At 51.9% G+C, this 20,369-nt stretch overlaps 2 protein-coding genes across 2 annotated transcripts in view; both read left to right on the top strand.

Annotated features, from left to right (window-relative positions):
- Fhdc1 (FH2 domain containing 1) overlaps positions 1-2,464 on the top strand; it is a 38,152-nt gene extending 35,688 nt beyond the window's left edge. Inside the window, exon 12 of the mRNA XM_075950760.1 lies at positions 2-2,464. Within this exon, the coding sequence (XP_075806875.1) occupies positions 2-2,062 (2,061 nt within the window). The 3' untranslated portion in view covers positions 2,063-2,464. The remainder of the gene's footprint in view (position 1) is intronic.
- Positions 1-20,369, top strand: part of Trim2 (tripartite motif containing 2) — a 265,724-nt gene that overhangs the window by 35,383 nt on the left and 209,972 nt on the right. The window lies entirely within an intron of this gene.

Raw genomic sequence — 20,369 nt, 5'->3', positions numbered from 1 at the left:
GGACAACCGTGACCGGGAGGAACACGAGCGGAAACAGTTACAGAGGCTGAAGGAGCTGGAGCGGAAGCGACATTCCTGGACGACTGGGGAGCTCGGGGGCTTTGGCAGGAGCAGCAGTGAGAACGATGTGGAGACACTAGCTAAGAAGGGCACAGAAGAGCTGCCGTCCTTTCTGAAGCCCAGGCCCACCAGCCCCTCCTACCGGCACCCCAACACCCGCCGCTCTCGCCTCTCCCTGGGCATCTCTGCTGACCGCGAGCTCCTGACCTTCTTGGAGAGTACCAATGGCAGTCCTGAGGACCCCAACAAATTCAACAGCTTACCCCGGAGCAGTCCCAGACAGGTCCGACCCACCATCGCCTGGATGGAGCCCAGCGAACAGCAGAACCATGACCCTAACATTGCACATGAACCTCAGGCCTCAAAGAAGCAGGAGAAAACCCCACGCTTGGCTTGGCAAAGTCAGCTTCCCACACCCCGGCTGGAGGAGCCAGCAGCCCCTTTCCCACTGACTGGACGGGGTAGGACAAGTATCCTCAGGAAAAGGAACAGTGAACCTGTGGGCTTGGGTCCCACAAAAACCCCTCCTCTCTTACCATTGGATCTGGGCATTAGGGAGCATGAATTGGTCACGGGGTTGGCACAGTTTGACCTCCAGAGTCCCAAGGGCCTGGAAGAAGCATCCCGACCGACTCTAAAGGACTTTTGTCCCACAGAGCTGCTGTCTCCAGAGCATCAGAGCCCACAGTCCCTTGAAGCTGGTGGTGACAGCCTCACACCCAGGGACACAGGTCCCCAGGAGGGTCTCAGCCCAGCTGGGGAGGATGATGGAGCTGTCTCTAATGAACCCAGCAGTGAGGCTCTTGTGTCTGTGGTTGTCACTGACACCGATGGTAAGGATCCTGGGCCTCCGCTCTATGTCTCGGATACCACAGACTGCTCACTGACTCTGGACTGCTCAGAGGGAGCCGACTCCAGACCAGCAGAGGAGCAGGGGGAAGAGAGAGAAGGGGCTGCCTCAGTGTCCTCTGGGGCTGGAGAGGCAGGCAGCAGCCAGACCTCCAACCCTGCTTCCAGTCCCCCTGGGGAGGTACCTGCTCCCTACTCCAGTAAGAGTGAGCCCAGCTGCCAGGGTGGCCTTCCGAAGGACAGACCCAACAAAGGAAAGGATATCACGGCACTAAAGAGAAATTCCCTCAAAGAGCCATCCCCGGGGGCCTCAAAGCCAATCAGCGCCCGGCGCAGCCAAGGGGCGGCACCCAAGCCCGTGAGAACCTTGAACTCCTCTGAGAATGAGCACATGCGCAAAGTGGTGCCCATCTCCAAGTCCAGCAGGGGAGCAGGGCCCTGGAAGCGTCCGGAGCCGACATCCAAGGCTTCTCCTCGGGAGACACCCAGCAGCACAGACACACTGCTATCACGAAGGAGCTCAGTACGGGGGACCTCTGACACTTCACCCAGGAGGCCCCACGTGAGTGGGCCTGGGGCAGAGGAGCCCAGGTTGCCCCGCTCAAGTGGCAGTATGAGTGGGCGGCCAGGGAAGGAGGCCTTGGGACAGCCCAGGGCCTCGTTCAGGAAGCCCAGCGCCAAGCCCCTCAGAAATATCCCCAGACAGAAACCCGAAGAAAACAAGGTCAACAGCCCCAACTCACAAGACTCTGAAAGCCCCAAGGAAGAGCCCAAAGCGCCTCAGGCTTCAGGTGTCTCTAGAACCCTTCCTCCTGTCCCAAGCTTCGCTCGAAATACCGTAGCCTCCTCATCCCGGTGTATGCGACCGGATGCTCCACCTGCGTCCAGAGCCACCGGCATCACCAGGACAGTTTCCCAGCGGCAGCTTAGGGTCAAAGGTGGCCCCGAGGATTCTGCCTCCAAGGACAGTGGCACTTTGAAGAGGGCCAGCAGCGCCAGGACCTCTAAGAAGTGTCCTGAATCTTCTGGGGGTTCAAGTGCCAACGCAGAAACCCCATTGAAGGGCAGAGGGACAGGGGAAAGATCCTCTCTCAGACTGAAGGACTCAGGGCGGGCCACCCTAGGGAGTATCCTCCGTCCCCTGCAGAAGTGATGGGGCCTGTCTACATCTCTGCCTTCTGGGATTTTACCTGCCAGGACCGGCTGCTGGGGTGAGGTCACGAGAGGCCAGTCTTTAATGTCTTGTTACACACCAAGCGACTCACAGGTCACGTCAGGAAAGGTACATGGAGATCTGTAGCCTGCTGTACAGACTTCTACGAAATGGAGGCTGAGAGTATTCTATTCTGCAGAGTGCTTTCCCAGACCCCAGCACCTCCTTTCATTCATACTCAGGACCCTAACCCTAACTCCTACCCGAGACAAATATCCGGTGATAGTCTGGACATGTAAGAGGACAATTCTTATGTAACAAGTAAAAAAAAATTCTGGCCAGTTTTTATATATCAAAGACTTATTTTTTAATATTATAAAAATAAAATGATGTTTTAGTTGGTTCCTTTTTCAGAGTGAAATGCCTCCCTGGGGAGGGGGTATTATCCTTACTATGAAGATGTTTGTACCTTCTTACCCCCATACCCCAGCCTCTGGGCTCCATCTGCACACAGACACACCCATCCCTAGCCCACAGTGGCCTCTCAGAAGCTCTTGGGTGTTTGTAAGATTGGGTCTGTCTTCTCAGGGACTTTATGGCTTGCTTGGGTTCTCCTCAAATGATTCTGGGTGAGGATTTTATGTGAGTAGGATGTCAGACTAGTGTGGGTAGAATTCTGAGGCTACCATGAGTTCAGGAGACCCCCAGGGTGCAAGACTCATGGGGGAGCCCATGACTGTAGTCTGCCCTGAAGATGGGGTCAGCCATATAAGGTGCAGGGTTTTCCACAATCTGTGTCATGCTTTAGTGGGAAGACAGAAGGATCTGCTCAGCTGAGTATGTCTTTCCGGTTTACCTTCCCATTTGTGCAATTGAGTGATGGTCACTCTCTTCTGTCACTCTGGGTGGAGAAAGAAATGACCTTTTCTGTGGGCCAGGCTTCCTTCTCTCCTGAAACCTCAGTTTCTTCCCTCCTACCCCTATTATTTTATTTTGCTTTTTCCGATGGGATTTCACTGTGTAGTCTAGGTTAGCCTCTGTGTAGTCTAGGGAATCCTCCTGCCTCAGCCTCCTGAGTGCTGGGTCAGTGGGTTCAAAGCACCATACCCAGCTCCCGGGATAGCTTCCCGGTGGCAGCTTCTCTTCCATGGCACAGTGCTTTTTAAGTTCTAAAAAAACCCAAACCAAGGTTGGTTTGTTTATTTGAAACAGACTTCTGTCCCCAAGAAAACCTGATTTCAGAAATTTTAACATCAGGAAAATGTATACCAGAGATCAGGCATCCTGTAAGAATGAGCTTGGCTATTGCCCAAGTTCCTTTCATTATGTTTTTGTCTTTAATCTAAATTTTTACTTTATGTGTATTTTATGTGCATTGGTGTTTTGCCTGCATATGTGTCTGTATGAGGATGTCATCCCCTAGAACTGGAGTCACAGACAGGTGCGAACCGCCATGTGGGTGCTGGGAATTGAAGCCAGGTTCTCTGGAAGAGCAGCCAGTGCTCTTAACTGTTAATTCATCTCCTCAGCCTCAGTGCCCCTCCACACACACTTTAAGTTTTATTTTTACAGTACATCTTCATTAAGCCTGGGAAATAGAAAGTATACTTGAAACTCTTGATTTTCTAAAGCCCCACCCTCTTGTCTTAGAGAAACCTCTCTGGATCAGACACTGGTGGGGACTGGCTGTGCAGTGACTGCGGATGGAGCTATGGTCTCCCTTTGGTGAGTTGTTGCCGTTCCTCTTTTGGCTGGAAACCGAGTTGCTGCACCTGAGCTGAGGTAGTGAACAGTGGCAGAAGCAAGGTTCCAGTCACCATCACTTGTTGAAGAAAGAAAGAAAGAAAGAAAGAAAGAAAGAAAGAAAGAAAGAAAGAAGAAAGAAAAGAGAAAAGAAAGAAGAAAAAGAAAGAAGAGGGAGAGAGAGAGAGGAAGAAATAAAGAAAAGAGAAGAAAGGAGAAAAGAATAAGGAAGGAAGGAAGGAAGGAAGGAAGGAAGGAAGGAAGGAAGGAAGGAAGGAAAACAGCCCCAAGGAGGTATGTCTGGACTGCCAGGATAAGCCTGAAAAAGAGATTGTCAGCCTGTGGGTTGCTACCCCACAGGGTCATATATCAGATAGTTGTATTACAATTAATAACAGTAACAAAATTACAGTTATGAAGTAGCACTGAAGATAATTTTACGGTTGGGGTCACCACAACAGGAGGAACTGTATTAAAGGGTCACAGCGTTGGGAAGGTTGAGAACCACTGCACTAGGGCCAGGTAGATAAAATTGTCTCAAACGCAAGACCTGTGGGTGGGTGGGAATTGGAAGAATGAAGTCATATGCTTCTGGATCTGTGGACAGTGTACGAGGAGGGCCTGAGCCTTGCTGCACCCCAACACCGTGTTGCAAGCCATCTCCTATTCTTAAGTGTCTGCCTCCCGGTCCACAGGAATGAGACACAGCCTCCGTGCTGGTCTCCAGTGACCTACCATCTCAGTGGTCCTGGACTGGTGTCTGTCCCTGGAGCAGCTTCTAGTATCCTGAGCAGAGGCTGGGGCTCAAGGGCTGCTCCAGAGAAGCCTGCCAGAATGGTGCTGTCAGTGGGCAATGGCTGGGTGCCTTGAGACAGTGTGGTGTCCCCAGCTCTGTGCACATCTGTGTTTCTGTACAGCGTGTTTCGAAGAACAATCCACGCAGCGGGAAAATGTGAATACGTTTCTACACTTGTTTGCTGAGGATGAACTGAATGTATTTAGGAGGTTCATTTCTATGTGTTTTACGGAACAGGTAGTTTAATAAAGTGGTTTATAGGAGTTGTGTGTTGATCTCAGCTGCCTTTGTAAATGTGTCTAAGCTATCCTGCCAGGATGTTTAATTTCTGTCCCAGAAGAGGTGAGAAAGAAGGTGCAGAAAGAAGGGGGCTGGATATGGCAGTCTTGGCCTCTGAAGGTTCAGAAGTCAGAATAAGGCTCAATGGTGTGTCATGTAGGGCTCCATACCACAAACAGAGCTGAGGCCTTAGGGGTAGGCTTTGATGCAGTCCTAGAGGGATCCAGGCACAGGGTTAGACCCACAAGCCGTCCCTGAAACACTTGTGGCTTCTTGGGGCTTTCATTCTCGGCAGAGCCAAGCTTTGTGTGCTCTCCATGGGGCTGGCAAGTCCAGATCTGTCCCCGTGTGTCCTCTTGGAATTGGGACACCCATTGGGAAATCACGGCTCCTTTCTGTGTCTGGTTCAGGAATGAGCGAAGGGAGGGAGGGAGATGTTGAATTTGAAACAAACGCGCTGTGGGTGCATATTTGGAAAAGAAAGGAGCATTGTGGGTAGGCAGCACCTCATACCTCAGGTTTATGTCACACTCCAGTCTTAGCTGCTCTGCCGGAGAGCAGGCTGGAGGAATGTCCCTGGGTATCAGTATCTGATTCTGCACATCCACGTGCTCAGGTGAGAGACCTGGGACACTTCCACGGAAGCCCTTCTGCAGCACACAAGTTTGTGAACACTTCCTTCCAAGTGTGCAGTGTCCTTCCCCACGCCTGGCCCTCCGGCAAGGGTTCCAATTTGTAAATTTAGAAAATTTGCCATGAAACTTCATTCTTAGTTTTTCATTATACTTTTAATTATAGTCAATTTCTGCTTAAAGCAATAAGGTTTTTGGTTTGTTTGTTTTTTTGGGGTGGAAGTATCCACAAGTATAAATATCAAACATAAAACATAAGTGCTGGGCATTGCATCATTTGGCAAATGCTTCTTACAGTGATTTGGACTGTGAGTATAGTGGTCTAGAGTCACCGTACTTACTGTCCACATGGGAAGGATGTGTAGCTCAGAGTGACTACAAGGTATGACTGAGCACCTAACCCCGAGCTACCAGGCTTGGTCACCCCCACATGTCTTCCGGTTGGCATACGCTATGCCTCACTGGCCCACCTAAGTGAGGACAAGAGTTAGTCAACAGCGGCGGTTTTTTGTCTTGCAGTCCAGAGTTCTGTTTGGTGGGAAAACTGACTGTACCCACAGAGCATCGTGGTCTTCATAGCCAGTCTGTTCATGCCCAGACCTATGTCTGTACTGTCGAGGAATCTGGCATTGTGGCCACCAGCCTATGGGGTGAAGGCACTAGACTTTCCAATGAGGAAATTTGCTTGAAGCCCCCATTGCTGGATTCTTGTAGGGATTACCGGAATCTAATCCCAGGCTTTGCCCCCGGCTGTCTCGGGCACCTCCGAGGGCCAGATCACGCAGACAGTATCTAACATGGGAACAGAGGGTATTCTTCAAGTTTATCTGGGTTTGGTTTGGGGAATTAGGGATGCACTTTCTCTCAGTAATCATATCTCACCCCAGAAACAGTTTTCCAAGTTCAGTATGGTCTGAATGCTTCTGTCCCCACTAAAGCCAAGGTGGCATATTAGGAGCCAGGGTCTCAGGAAGTGCTTTGTGTGAGGGTGTCAACACGGTTTGTGTAGTTATTTTTGTGGTTGTTATTGCTGTTTGTTTTTTGAGACAGGGCTTCTCTGTAGCTTTGGAGCCTGTCCTGGAACTAGCTCTTGTAGACCAGGCTGGCCTCGAACTCACAGAGATCCACCTACCTCTGCCTCCTGAGTGCTGGGATTAAAGGCATGCGCCACCACCGCCTGGCTTGGTTAGTGTACTTATTCTGGAACTTTTCACCATGTGAGGACCCAGTGCCCTGGGGAGCAAGCACCATTGTGCACCAGGAAGCAGGTTCCTGAACTTTTCACCATGTGAGGCCCCAGTGCCCTGGTGAGCAAGCACCATTGTGCACCAGGAAGCAGGTTCCTGGTCTTGGTCTTTGCAGCCTCTAGAACCATGAGAAGTAAATTTCCGTTCCTTATATTTTTTGGCGTGTGCTATTTTGTTATAGCAACCTGCATGGACTATGATACCATCTCTAGGAGGGCTGTGGCTATGACACCACCATAAAAGAGAACCCCACTTAGAGCAGCATTTTCTGGGGCAAAGTACAGTATTCCATGGGTGTCAGGAGTGTCCCCTGTTTCCGAATAGCAAGTAGAGGCTAAGACACTGTGGCCCGAGGGAGCGAGTAACCAGTGAGCTAACTTCCCCCACTCAAAATCAGACCCTCCGGGCAAAGGCAAGGGCAGACAGAAGTGCAGCTGTCTCCAGGCCAGCCCCAGGAAACACAGACTGTTTCTCCATCCGTGACTTCCTCTTGCCTGTGCTTGACACACTGGTCTCCCGATAAGGAGATTGCTGCCTGTTTTTTAGATTTAGCTGTGTGCTCCCTGGACACCCTCAAGGAGGTGACAAGCATGATGGGAAGGTCGCCAGTGCTGTCCGCTGGTCACTAGGCAAGTAGGCGGCCTGACTGACAGACAGGATGGGAAGGTCGCCAGTGCTGTCCGCTGGTCACTAGGCAAGTAGGCGGCCTGGCTGGCAGACAGGATGGGAAGGTCGCCAGTGCTGTCCGCTGGTCACTAGGCAAGTAGGCGGCCTGGGTGACAGACAGGATGTTCCATGCAGATGGTGAGCTCTCCTCGGAGCCTTTCAAACCAATGGCATCTGGGCACCCAGCAGTTGTGTGGAAGCCTCCTTGAGTAACAGACATTAGGGGTCAGTGATTCCTGGTCCACCCCAGACCGGCTGAGTCAGGATCTTCCCAAAGAGCTCCCCATTTTAACTTTTAAGCAACTTCCTAGTGGCTCCCTTACTCATCCTCCCACTGGGGCAGGCAGAAGGCTCACTGGCTCTCCGCTTTGGTCTGAATGATCTGGGGGCCTCACCTCCAAGACGAGGAGGTGAACGGATCAGCTGGTCCCTCGGAAAACCTGGCTGGACACTGCCAGTGCCTCACTGCCCAAGCAAACTGTGTGCACGCCTTTGACTCTGGAGTTTTCAGTCAGGCAGGGTTAGAGCTTCCTTGAGGACAATTCCAGGGAGCCCAGGAAGGGACGCTTCGCTCCCGCTGGCAGTGGTGCCTTTAGAAAGATCGGAGCTTTCTGCACAGGAAGCGGCACTGCTCACACACGCTGAACCTGGCCAAGCATCGCCTGGGTGCCCACAGTAAGACGGTCTTTATTGCCTGGCTTCCCATGCTGAAGCATCCCGAGCCCTTGTGAGGACCACTTCAACTGGATTCTATGGGAGTTTGGCTTCCAGCAGGGGTTTCTCCCTCATGGGGCATCCCTGGGGATGCTGACCTCACTACACAGGACAAGGGTGGGCACAGCTCTCCCGGGTGCTGACTTTGCATCCTGGGTAGGCTTCGTGTGTTCTCTGCAGCCAGTCAGTGTGTGAGAAGGTGGATGTGGAGGCAACCCTCGGCCCGAAACAGAAGCATAGACCCGCCTCGTCCCAAATCTGCCACACGTGGTATCTCACCTGGCATCACCCCACCCCCACTGTACGTGGTATCCTGCTGGTCTGAGAAGGCTGCCCACAGGCAGACAGTCTTCCCACTTTCGGGGACAGTGATCGATCATATGGGGGTCACCCTAGAGACACACGATTGAGCGCTTTGGAGGAAAATGATGGGGCTGCTTTGGAAACTGCTCCAGCAAGAACAGTACCTCCATTCAGCTGTGGCTCACCGGTCAAAGCTATCTCCTTGTTTCCCAAGGCCTAAGTGTTCCCCAGCAGCTGATTCATCTCCGGGGAGGAAAGGAAGGCAGTGGGCTGCCTGCAGGGCAGGCTTCTTCACTCTGCTGAGAGACAGACAGCTGAACCGCCTTCCCGCCCCCACAGGACCTCCCACTCCAGAGATCGCTGGAATACAATAGAAGTTGGAGTTGCTAGGCAGGCAACTGGCTATCGGGCCTGATTGCTCATAGCACTTTCCCAAGCCCCTGCTTTTCTCACATTGAACTCTGGCTATGGCGTACTCCCCCAAAATGTATGACTTTGCAGATACTCATCAACACATGCGCTGTCCCAGCCACTGAGTGGGAAATTCCACTTGTCCACAGAGGAATTCTGTGAGCCACGTGGCCACCAAAGCACTTCTTTGGGCCACCTTCATGCAGCCATAGTACCAGAGTAAGGCCAGCCTGTCTATCTGGGGGCACTGTCTTCCGCCTGGGGACACAGCTTCCGGGAAGGACACTCACAAGGTTGGGAGGGACAGAGAATGACAGACAGTCAAGTCCTGACCATTGTGCCTGAGGATACACAGCTGAGGCCACGGAGATCATTTAAACTGAAGAGCTAGAAGAACCGGGTGGTAGAATCATCTCATTGCATGTCAATCCGAAGATGAGAACCCTTCAAGCTAACGCCACAGTTACATGTCCCCCTCCCTAGGAGAGAGGCCTCTGTGCCCCTTCTATTGGAATGTCCCAGCCCTGTGGAAGGACTGTCGTTGACTCAATAACTGACTTGATCTTGAAGTACCTGAAGACCATTTTTTCTGTGCAAGGGACACATCCGGGGAAGGACAGCTGCGTTGTTAAATGTGTTGAGAAGACACTGCCATTATTTGGCTCCTGTCAGCATGGTCATTTAGTAGCTGTACGACCTTGGTCAACCGTGCTGAGTTTCTCTGCTTGGGAACCACGGATGCCCATCCTCGGGGCAGCTCCACAGCGCGTGGTTCTCTTACAGCAGGATTGTTTGTCTTTAGTCCCGGTCAGAGCACTGATATGATATCTCCATGGAGGCAGCACCCCCACCGGGGGATGAGGGAGACAGGCTGGCTTCAGCTACACCGGCGGAATGGAAGAGTTTTGCAAGACCTCCATGTGGCAGGCAGAGAGGCCAGCAGGCCCCATGACTGATCCTTGATGCTGTTCCTATCGGCGGAGACCTTGGGTAGGTCGCTGACCTGAAACGGGTTTTCATTTCGCTTCCTCCTCCAGTGGAGAATTCAAGGCAGAGTATCACGACACTTGACAGTGCATAATAGCCAGGTTGTGTTGCATTTATTGGATCTATAAAATGCTTCTGCCTCTAAAGCCCATGATCTCATCCGAGAGGCCAAAGTCTTCAGGAGATTGACTTCTATCCTGCTCTCCTGAAGTCCCACTCTCCTGGGCAATGTTTGCCCAACATCTATAAGGAACCCTCTACATAGCAGTGAGCACGGTGTTGGTGCCAGGAAAAATCCAAAAGAACAAAGTGTGTCCAGAGCTCACTCTCAAAGTCAGCAAGTTCACTAGGATGGTGAGGAGTGCAAAGACCTCGTCTCTGAGGCCTGCAAGTCATTCGAGGGTCACTGGCTTTCTCTTGGTTCTACTGTGGGGTGTCTTCTGCCTACATCAAACCTGCCTGCCCTGCTGCAAGGAGGACGAGAGAGAGAGGGAGAGAGGGAGAGAGGGAGAGAGAGAGAGAGAGAGAGAGAGAGAGAGAGAGAGAGAGAGAGAGAGAGAGACTTGGTAAGGACTCATGAGATACCGCCTTCATTTTATACTAGTTAGGGCTGGGCCAATTGCTTATCTTCTTTAAACGCGTTTTTTTTATTCTCCAATGAAGGTAGGGTTCAGGGATCACCAAGTTCCTTCCCCCTTGGGTGCTATGGATGGACCACTCCTGTAAGACTGTTAGAGATATTGAGCCTGCCTTCTTCACTTCACGGTTTATGCTACCCTGAGGACTTTCACTAGAAGGTGCAAAGATTCCCCCACCCCACCTCCCACCCCATACCAGTCTTGGTGCTGACCTTCTCTGTGGAGAATGCGGGCACTGGAGCCGTGTGGACCTGGTCAAATCCCAACGTGACTGTTTACTCCCTGGGTTACCTAAGTATCTCCGATGTCAAATAGGAAATGTGGTGTCTACCTTTTGAGACAGTTGATAAAATTGGAGACACTCTGGAGCCCAAGACACTGCTGAGCAAATGGTGAGTTGGCTCTGAGGAAAACCTGTCCCATGGCTACTTCCTGAGTGCTTGGTGACTGGCCGTGGCTCAGCGCTCTGACGAGGACACCCTGAAGAAAATCAGTGGGAGTAAAATCGCTTAGGCCACTCTTTTTCACGAAGGGACTCTGGCTTGTCATCTTCTTCCAGAGAGTTTCCAGAATCGGAAGTCTAGGAGCAACGTGCACGCAACAAACCCATTTCTCGTGCATGGCTACCCACAGGGATGGGTTTCCAGCAGCCCATCTTTAACGTTCAGAGTCCACACCATTGAGGCTCTTCCTCCAGAGGCTCCAGTGTGCGCAGGAAGTCTATGTCTCAAGCCTGCATCATTCTGTCCCATCCATGCAGACTCCCGCCCCCCCCCCCATAAGTCCAGGGTGCTCAGCAAAGCCTTCAGCCCCTGACGAGTGCTTGAATGATGGTGGATTCCTGTCAACTCATCGTCTAAGCCGGTCACTTATTTCCCTGCAAGCCTCAGCAGTCCCCAGGGTGGGAATATGGCTGGTCCCTTGTCTATCTCCCATCGAGGGCAGTGGGGACAAGGAAGCTTATTTCAAGGGGGCTTTGATCTTGAGTGATGTGTGCATATTAGAACTGAGCTGTGTTCTTCCCAAGAGTTGACTGGGAATGATACTTTGCCGTAGCTCTAACTTGAAGACAGACAGCCCGTGGGAGGAAGATTGCTGGTTTGTTTCTGTTTCATTCTGCTGGGTGCTAAACCGACCTTCTCCAGAGGGCCCCCACCCCAGACAACTGCATCCCTGGCTGGCCATATCTATCTTACTCATGTCAGCAAAGGACTTCGAAAGGATGCATGCTCAAACTGGTGCTAGCTGCGTCCCCAAATCCAGCAGGCGACTACTGAGTCGGTCGGTGCAGGCTTTCTTCGCTGCCGACGTCTCTGACCTGATACTGATAAAGTCAAGACTGAGGTAAGGGGTGGCCGTGGAGATGGCTCATTGGACAAAGCACTTGATGAGCAAGTGTGAGGATCTGAGTTCATATCCCCAGCAGCCATGAGATAATGCAGGCCGATATTCTCAGTGCTGGGCAAACAGAGACAGGTAGATCCCTGAGCAGACTGGCCGGTCGGTGTAGCCAGTTGACGAGCTGAGATTCTGTGAGAGACCCTGCCCCCCAAAGTCAGATGGATGGGACCCAGGAAGGCGTCGGATGCTGGCTTCTGTCCTTCGTGTGCATGCATACAGACACACACACACACACACACACACACACACACAAATGCTTCCCATCTGAGGTGTTCGAGGCATGGCTGCCTTTTGGACGGTAAGTAGTCCTGAGAAAAGGACAGGTGTGAAGGGACTTCTGTGGTCTGGGGATGTTCCATGCTGATTCCATGGGTGTGTACAGGTTCTGAAAACTTGCTCTTTCGATATGTCCAATTTCCCCCATGTATCCACAGTGTGACTTACCAACAACAAGAATAATATAATAATATAATAACAAGTGATTCTTGGGGGTTGGGGGGCATGCTGGATAGAAATCATTTTGAAAGCGGCTTCTCTGAGGACGTATTGTTCCACCTCCAAGTGACAATCATAAACCTTGACCAGGGCCCACGCTGATGCCTATGCGATTCTTCTGCCAGCAGCTTTATGGACCTGCATCCCAGAAAGCTGTTGACATCAGCACGGTGTGCCCACACAGGGCAAGGGGTCTGGATCTGCCGCAGATAGAGCCAGTGAATACCGAACAGGCTGTGGGAAAGCCGGTCCCTTCAATCCCTTCTGGTGTCTCGGTGCCGCGGTGACGTCATATTCTCCAACCAGGATCCCTCCCACTGGAGCCTGGGTTTTGCTCTCACCTGTCCAGAGAAGGTGACCTCATCTGAGCTTTGAGGCCGTTGTCCTGGAAAGAGAAAAACACTCCACATCGCTGATAGAGCAGGACAGAGCCTCCCCACTCATTAGGAGACCTTCCCCTTGAGCTGCACAACAGCACAAGGCTTTGCTTCAGACTGGGCGCCCCTGTGTTAAGACAAACACAGCCAAGCCCTTCAAACAAACACAAGGGAAGGCTGGCTTGGGCAGTTGGAAGACAGAGCCTGACAGAGCCTGGGGCAGGAAGGAGCGCAGAGGGCTGGAGAAAGCCCCTTGTCCTCTCGTTGCTCTGAAGTCCTATGACTGGAGCTGCTTCAAGATGCTGAGCCCTCACACGGGGAGTTGAGTGAGGTCATCCCCAAGACCTCTAAAAAGAGAGTAGCATTCCCACGCCCTGAGAAGCTCGGGTGTTTCAGGCTGACTGGCAGAGTTATGTGCCCTTGTTTTGTGTGATACCATGGCAGCAGGGGAAGACGCTGACTGTGGTGTACAATTAGGACCAGGTTGTGCAAAGCCCTTTCAAGCGAGTAGTGCGGCATTTTTGCCCTCTACCCTTCATCTCCACTCCCATCCTCACCCAGCAGGCATCAATTATAATGTACCTGATACCTGTTCTTAGATACGTGTGTGCTTACAGAGTGTGCGTGCATCTCTGTGGCTCCAAAAAGATAAGAGCCTTAAAAATAATGTAACAACACAGTTTGGGGTGTTCTTTATTTTAGGTAGGTGAGTCAGGCATGGTAGCACATTCCTGTGATTCCAGCACTTGAGAGGCAGAGGCAGGAGGATCACAAGTTTAAGGGCAGCCTAGACAACCTAGAGAGTCTGTACAAAAAAGGAACCCCAGGAAATTTCCATAAAACCGCGTGAGTGCTACAGACCCCACTCTGCCCCATCATTGGCGTGTGTCTATAATCTTTCTACTTGCTGTGTGTACATCTGCCTGTTAACTCTTCCTGACACAGAGTCCCATTGTTCTTCCTCTTCCTCCTACAACTAGGCATCTGTGTTTCTTCCAGACCACACCATGACACACAGGGCCACAATGAACATTCCACACTCTTCTCCCAGTAGTACCTGCAAAGGGAGATCGTCATTGAGTAGAGATACAGTCATTGTCACCAAGTACTGCCAGGCACCCTGGGGTCCAGTGGCCAGCTGAAGCAGCTGCACAGCTGGGGTGGCACAGGCAGGCAAAGAAAGGGCTTGCTGAACAAGGGCCATTGTTTGGCTCTAGTGCAGGGTGCATGTTTTAATTGCTTGGCCCTTAGTCTGAGAGCCACAGGTCCCCTCAAGCCATGTAATGGTTGATAAACAGCGGTGATTCGAGAGACTATTCCATGGCCTGCCTCCCCTCCTGGACTGTGAGCCTTCTAGGGTCAGCCCAGTGCTTTCCCCACCCACAGCTGTGCAGCAGCTGGATGAGGGAGTACTCTTGAACTAGGAAAAACAGAACACAAGCTACAAGGCCAGCGGGGCCTAGAGCAGGGCCAGGAAGGCTAAAGTGTGGCGCTGGGGGGCGTCCCCGGAGGCTGGCATCTCTAGCTTTATCCCAGGTCTGCCTCTGCCTGCAGGTACAACTAGGAAAAGTCCTGACCTAAATCCAGACTTTCTTTTCCCCGTCTCTGTGTTCTCAGGCACTGAGCATCAGCGCCAGGTGGGACATGTGTTGACGCAGACTTCAGGGGCTTTGCGGGAATCCCTGGGATGCAGGGGGGGGGGGACAGGGCTGCATAGTGCAAGGAGAGGCCTTAAAATGAAAGACAGCCAGGTGATGATGGCGCATGCCCAGGAGGCAGAGGCAGGCGGATCTCTGAGTTTGAGGACAGCCAGGGTTGCACAGAGAAAGTCTGGGGGCGGGGGGGGGGAGGTCTGTTATGTGAGGGTTGAATCTGTCAAGAAGGTAAAGAAGGTAATGGATGAAGATGCTCTCAGCAGCGTAGCCCTCGGATGTTTCTGGAATGTGAAGTTCGAAGCCAGGACACAGTAAGCAGAGAGATGGAGGTGAGGCTACACACAGTAGCAGCTGCATAGGGGTTAGAAGGAATGGAAGGGTCAGAAGACTCGGAGGAACTCACTGGATGGGTGCAGAGGGGAGGCAGCAAGTTGGCACATTTGGGGGGGGGTGGTTCTGAAGCCCTGATGAGCAAAGGTGGCTGGGCTGGGGTTCTGCCTCGGTGGAGGGATGGGAAATGATGCTCTAGCCTGAGGCTTCTGCGGTGAGTGCACAGGGAGGCTCCAGGGGTTGAGTTCAGATTTCGGTTGGGGTTGTGGAGATGGCTAGGGCCTGGACCCCAGAGTCAGCACTGCACACACTCATAGATGGGTACAAAAATGCGTACCCCAGGGTTTCCTGAGGTGACTGGCTAGGGACTGCCAAGAAACAGCTCTGTGAGCCAGAAAGGAGCCTTTCTGACAGAGTGGGGGTCTCCAGTCCCTGGAAGAAGACATCTGTGGGCAATACTGTCCAGAAATGAGAGACGGTGACTGGACAGGTGTCCAGACTCCCTGAGATCTTAGAGGACGTATCTTCACCTCATCTAGATCGGGAGAAGGCCTGCTGGCTTCCCCTATACCCTCAGGACAGAGGCCCTCACAGATTCTAGACGCAGCCCCAGGCAAAGGCAGTTCTCCAAAAGCTTGTCTACAAAGAGCAGACCAACAGGCCCCTCTGTAACTCTGCCCACAGGTCCAGGTGAAGCACTTTCTTCTAATGAAGCCTAAACCGTACATTCAGCCTGGAAGAAAGGACTAGAAATGAGAAGGCCCCTCTGGACACCACCATGCAAAGACAGCCTCAGCAAGTATCCTCCTGTTGGCTTCCACCTTCCCTCAGCTGAAGAGAAATCTTTCTCCACCCATTCACCAAACTGGCCTTTCAGGCTCTGTGGCTCTCTGCAGAGAGAGTGGTGGAGGCTGTGGTGCCTGCAGGTCTCTGTTCCTCCCCTCTTCCCTCAGCTTGGTTTGTTCCATTTGAATCTCCCCCTCTGTCCTCCCCACCCCCACAGCAGCCCGGAGCAGAATCCCCCATGCTCCTTTGGGAAGAGACCCTGAACTCTGTGGCTCCACACCCTACCTGACCAGGAAACACAGACTCGAGACAGCTTCCTGACAGGAGAACTCCCCCTGACCAGGGCTGGTGCCAAAAGGCTCAGCTGGTGGAATACTGGCCGAGCTTGGACCAAGTTACGTATTTAACCCCCAGCACCAGATAAACCAGGTGTGGTGACGCATTCCTAGAATCCCACAACTCAGGGGGTGAGGGAAGGGAGATCTGAAATCGAAGGTCATTCTTAGCTGCACCAAAAATTCAAGGGCAGCCTGGGCTACCTGAACTGGTCAAAAAGGAGGAAAAAGAAAAAAAGAAAGAGAGGGAGGGAGAGAGGAAGGAAGGAAGGAAGGAAGGAAGGAAGGAAGGAAGGAAGGAAGGAAGGAAGGAAGGAAGGAAGGAAGGCCGGGAGACTTGGAGGGAGGGTTCCAGAAGTTAGTCTCTACTGTTCCTTCAGCACTGTGAGACTCTTCCTTCTGCAGCCTCTTCTGGCACCAGGGGGCTTTCCTGAGGGAGAAAGGGCTTTGTGAGAAGTGTGCCAGACACCTGTGGGAACAGAAATGGGGACAGCCCAGATTAGTTCCCGTGATGCAAAAGCCCGGAAGCTCCTTGTAGAGATGTCAAGAGCATTGAGAGCTTGCTGTTAAATACAACTATGACAACTGCAGCTTATGGTCTGGTCCTCTGAGGCCTTATTTTCTCCTCCCCCTCCTTCCTCTCTCACTTTCCTGTGAGGGAAGAGAGGTCCTCAATGAGGAAGCCCCAGAGGGAAGCAAATCAGAGTAAAAATGCCCCAGGGAAACTGGGAAGCATCCTAAACTTCCGCGGGCGAGTGTTAGAGCACTGTGTGCTGCCAGGGGAAGGCCCAGCCATTTAGATGCTAAATGGCCTGGGAAAGTAGGTTATTAAAAAGGAGGTTGTTGGTCGGAGGAGCAATTTGTGTCCATGGAACCAGAAAGCTATTTGGTCCCTTGGCTGACAAAACCTTTGACCTCATTCCTTAGGGGTCCAATATCTGAAGCTCAATTCATCCTCCGTATCACTGCACTGGGGCCATTTTACGATGAGTAAGCCAGACATTTGAACGCCCAGGTCTACTAGCTACAATCAGGAAGAAAGAAGGAAGAATTGGAGAAGCCAGAAAAGAAGGTGAGACAGCAAAACCATTTTGAATTCTCAAGGAGACACACACACACACACACACACACACACACACACACATATGTAAATGGAGGCTGTAAGTAGTTTACACTGCACAGAATCATGTCATTTTCCCTAAAGAAACATGGCTCCAAAAATAATCACGGTAACCCTGAGGGGCACCGCCACCAAATGCTCGCAGGTGTGAGCGTCTCCTAGGCTCTGGGCACAAAGCCACAGATCACACGTGTAGACTATTTTTGCAGAATGGCACAGTGTTCCCCCATCAGGCTCAGCCACTGTCTTTGGTTTCTCAACAGGGCCTCATGGATGGTCAGGCAGAACTGACGCCCTACCCGGCTCTCCAGCAAATGGGTAACTCAGCACTTCTTCCTGCCTGGAGGTGGGTGAGGTAACGTCCCTGTGTGCCAAAGGCAGGAGAGGTGAGTAACAGCCACCCTCTTTGTTTGTCTACTTGGTGACTACCTGATCCATCACAGTAAGGTCCGGACGGTTGACTATTGAGAGGGCACGCATGGAGCTCATTGGCCAACCAACAGCCGACCTTTACTGAGGTCCTCCTATGTGTCAGGCACTATTCTGGCGTAAGGGTGTGATGGGGACAGGAGAGACACAGCCTCTAGTCTTCGTGCCATGCTATTGGGTGTGTGGGTGAGGAAAGAGATTGAGCCTACAGCCGTACCTGTGCTTTGAGACTGAAATGAGCTCAGCTAATGAGCCCTTAAAGGGGTGACCCAGGACTCTGGTCTAGCCAAGAACTAGTCGCATGATAAGATATAAACCATCTCTTTGCCTGGACATCCTTTCCTCTCCTGCACAATGAGGGTGTTGGGCCAGGCCAACTTGAGCCTCCTTCTACAGAGACATCATGGAAGGACTTTAAACACTGTGTTCTGCGGTTGTCTCTGCCCAGCGAATCTTCCCTGTGGTTGCAAGCTCTAGTAAGAAGAGTCTTTGATAAAAATCCTTTATCCATTGATGAGAGGAGCTCTAGAAATAGAGGACAATAGAAGAGGAGCCCAGGCTCTGAACCAACACCTTGCATGCTCTGCCCACCCCTACCCCTCCACCTTCCCCACCCCACCCCACCCCACCCCACCTCCACCTCGTTAGAAGTGAGTGAGAGGCAGAATTGATAACAGAGCAGTGAGAGAAACACAGGGTAGGGCAGAGCCCAGAGAACTGGGGGGAAGGTGACAGATGGCCCGGCCCAGCAGAGAGGGTGACAGAGCTTTTAGGACCCTGGGGAACCGAAGTCCCTCGTGTTAAAAAGGTTCCCAAGCCACTGTCACATCCTGACTCCACCAAAGCAATGCCCTTGGCATGGCTCCACCACAATCCGGGGAGCAGATCTGGTTTGCTGAGTGCTCTCAGGGCCAGCCCAAAAGGAGACCCGAGTTCAGCCACACCAAGAAAATCTTGCTCGGCCAAAAGGACTCGTTTAGGTCTTGAGAATCAGAGAAGGGAGGAAGGAGTGGAGAGTCTCCACCTTCCCGCCCGTAACATGCAGTGACTCATACGGTTTCTTTCCCTTTTCACAATCCAGAGGGTCACACGCTGCTCAGGAAGAGAGCCTCACGCCCAGGGGTCTGGCATTTTGAGCTCTGTAGACTTAAACAGGCATAAGACTGTGTGGTCCCATTCAGGTTATGTTCCCCTTCCTTCACCCCACAGGAGTGATGTGGGGCTCCTTCCAGGGAAGGGAGTGATAGTGCCCCATGGCCTGCTTTCACTTTAGGGGGAAGAATGAAGTCACCCAGGGAACTTTGGCTCTTATCTGATTCATGTTCATTCATAACAGCGGGCTGAGGAACAGTGAGTAATTCAGCAGTGATCAAACGCTAGCCAATCAAACAAGCTCACGGATCACGCTCTTGAGACGCCAGGGTTTTGTCTGCGGGGGCCCATGACTCTGTAAGGAGTTGGGCTGTGAGCCACAGAGGAACCCTGAGGGAGTCGCCCACTTTGGGGTTTTGATAAAGATTAGCTAATACTAAGATCAATAATAAGCCACACTATGACGTGTGCTGACCATGTGATAGTCACTGCAGCCAGCCCGAGGAATTTAATGCCAAGTGAAAGAGACCACGGCATGGACAGCTTGGGAAGGCCCTGGGCAGGCACTCGGTGTCCTGGCTGAGGGGTCTCAGGAGGCCAGGGAGGGTTAAGAGTTGGCAGCAGCCTGGGGCAGTCTGGAAGACAAGTGTAATGCCTGCTTCTTCTCCTTCAGAGAGCATGAAGACTCTTTTGGAATTATGGGAAGGCACTGGAGACTTCTCAGATTTACAGTGATAAGAGCTAGGCCTTATTAAACAAACCCCTCCCTCCGTTTATAGAGAAGACCAGAAAGGGTCATATTGTGGCTAACAGAGATTGTTGGGGAATTTCGGCCTGAGGTTCTAGACCTGGTGATGCCCTGTCACTGGTGACAGCTGTGTTCCAAGCACCCCTAAAAGTGTCTCTATCAATCACGCATTGATGTTCATAAGGAAAGCAAGAAAAGCGAACGCCTTTAGCTGAATGAGCATGACCTTTAGCTGAGTGGGCATGACCCTTACTCTGACTTGGCTTTTCAGTTGGCCCCCGCTCAGCACCCCAGCTACCGCTGAGCTCTGCCCCCACCAAACTATAGCCCTCAGGACCAACTCTCTCTTATTTTTAATTTCTTGTTTGTTTTCTGCGGGAAGTTCTTGCTATGTAGCCCAGGTTGACCTCAAACTCAGGATCCTCCTGCCTCAGCTTAAGAGTGCTGGGATAGCGAGTGTGTGCCGCCCCCACGCACAGCCTGACTCTTGCTTTTGAAGGCTCAACATAACTTTCTACCGGCTTTGGGGATTGGCTCATTTTCAAGAGCGACCGTTTCAAGTTTGACCCCCATGGAAAGTCAAGTTGTACAGCATCCTGTTTCTGAAAATATTAGCAATCACTGTCTTTGAGATAGATAGTCCACCGTCAGCATGGTCCATCCTCAGTGGGAGGGAGGTATGCGACATGGCCCTTGGAACCCCAAGGGAGCTGTAGAGTGCGGCTGGGAGATTTGCAGTTCTAGAACCATAAAATGTGCCCTGGTATACACGTATCTTGCGAAGCTCACACGCTGGAGGAGTTCTTCACAGCCTTAGAGGCAGACCTTTCCAAAGGGACTAGGTTGCCAGGCAGGGCCTCATACATGGATTAGCACTGCACCCTGAGACTGAGGTGGTCACCTCTGCTATGGGTTCCTGGTGATAAAATGAATACAGCTGCTTCCCCAACTCTCAGTTCTCTGCTGCCTTCAGCCTTGTAATGGAGCAGTGAGAAGTTCTAATATTCTTGTGTCCTTGTCTTTGATGTCTGCCTCACTTCTCCACCCGCCGCAATATCCTCTAGTTGCGTCCATTTTGCGGCAAATGCTTGGGTTCCATTCTTCTTTCTGGTAGACTAATATT

Source organism: Microtus pennsylvanicus, chromosome 16, assembly GCF_037038515.1.
Source record: "Microtus pennsylvanicus isolate mMicPen1 chromosome 16, mMicPen1.hap1, whole genome shotgun sequence".
NCBI lineage: Eukaryota > Metazoa > Chordata > Mammalia > Rodentia > Cricetidae > Microtus > Microtus pennsylvanicus.
Note: the sequence above shows the minus strand (reverse complement) of the source record. Positions and strands in the feature narration are given on the sequence as shown.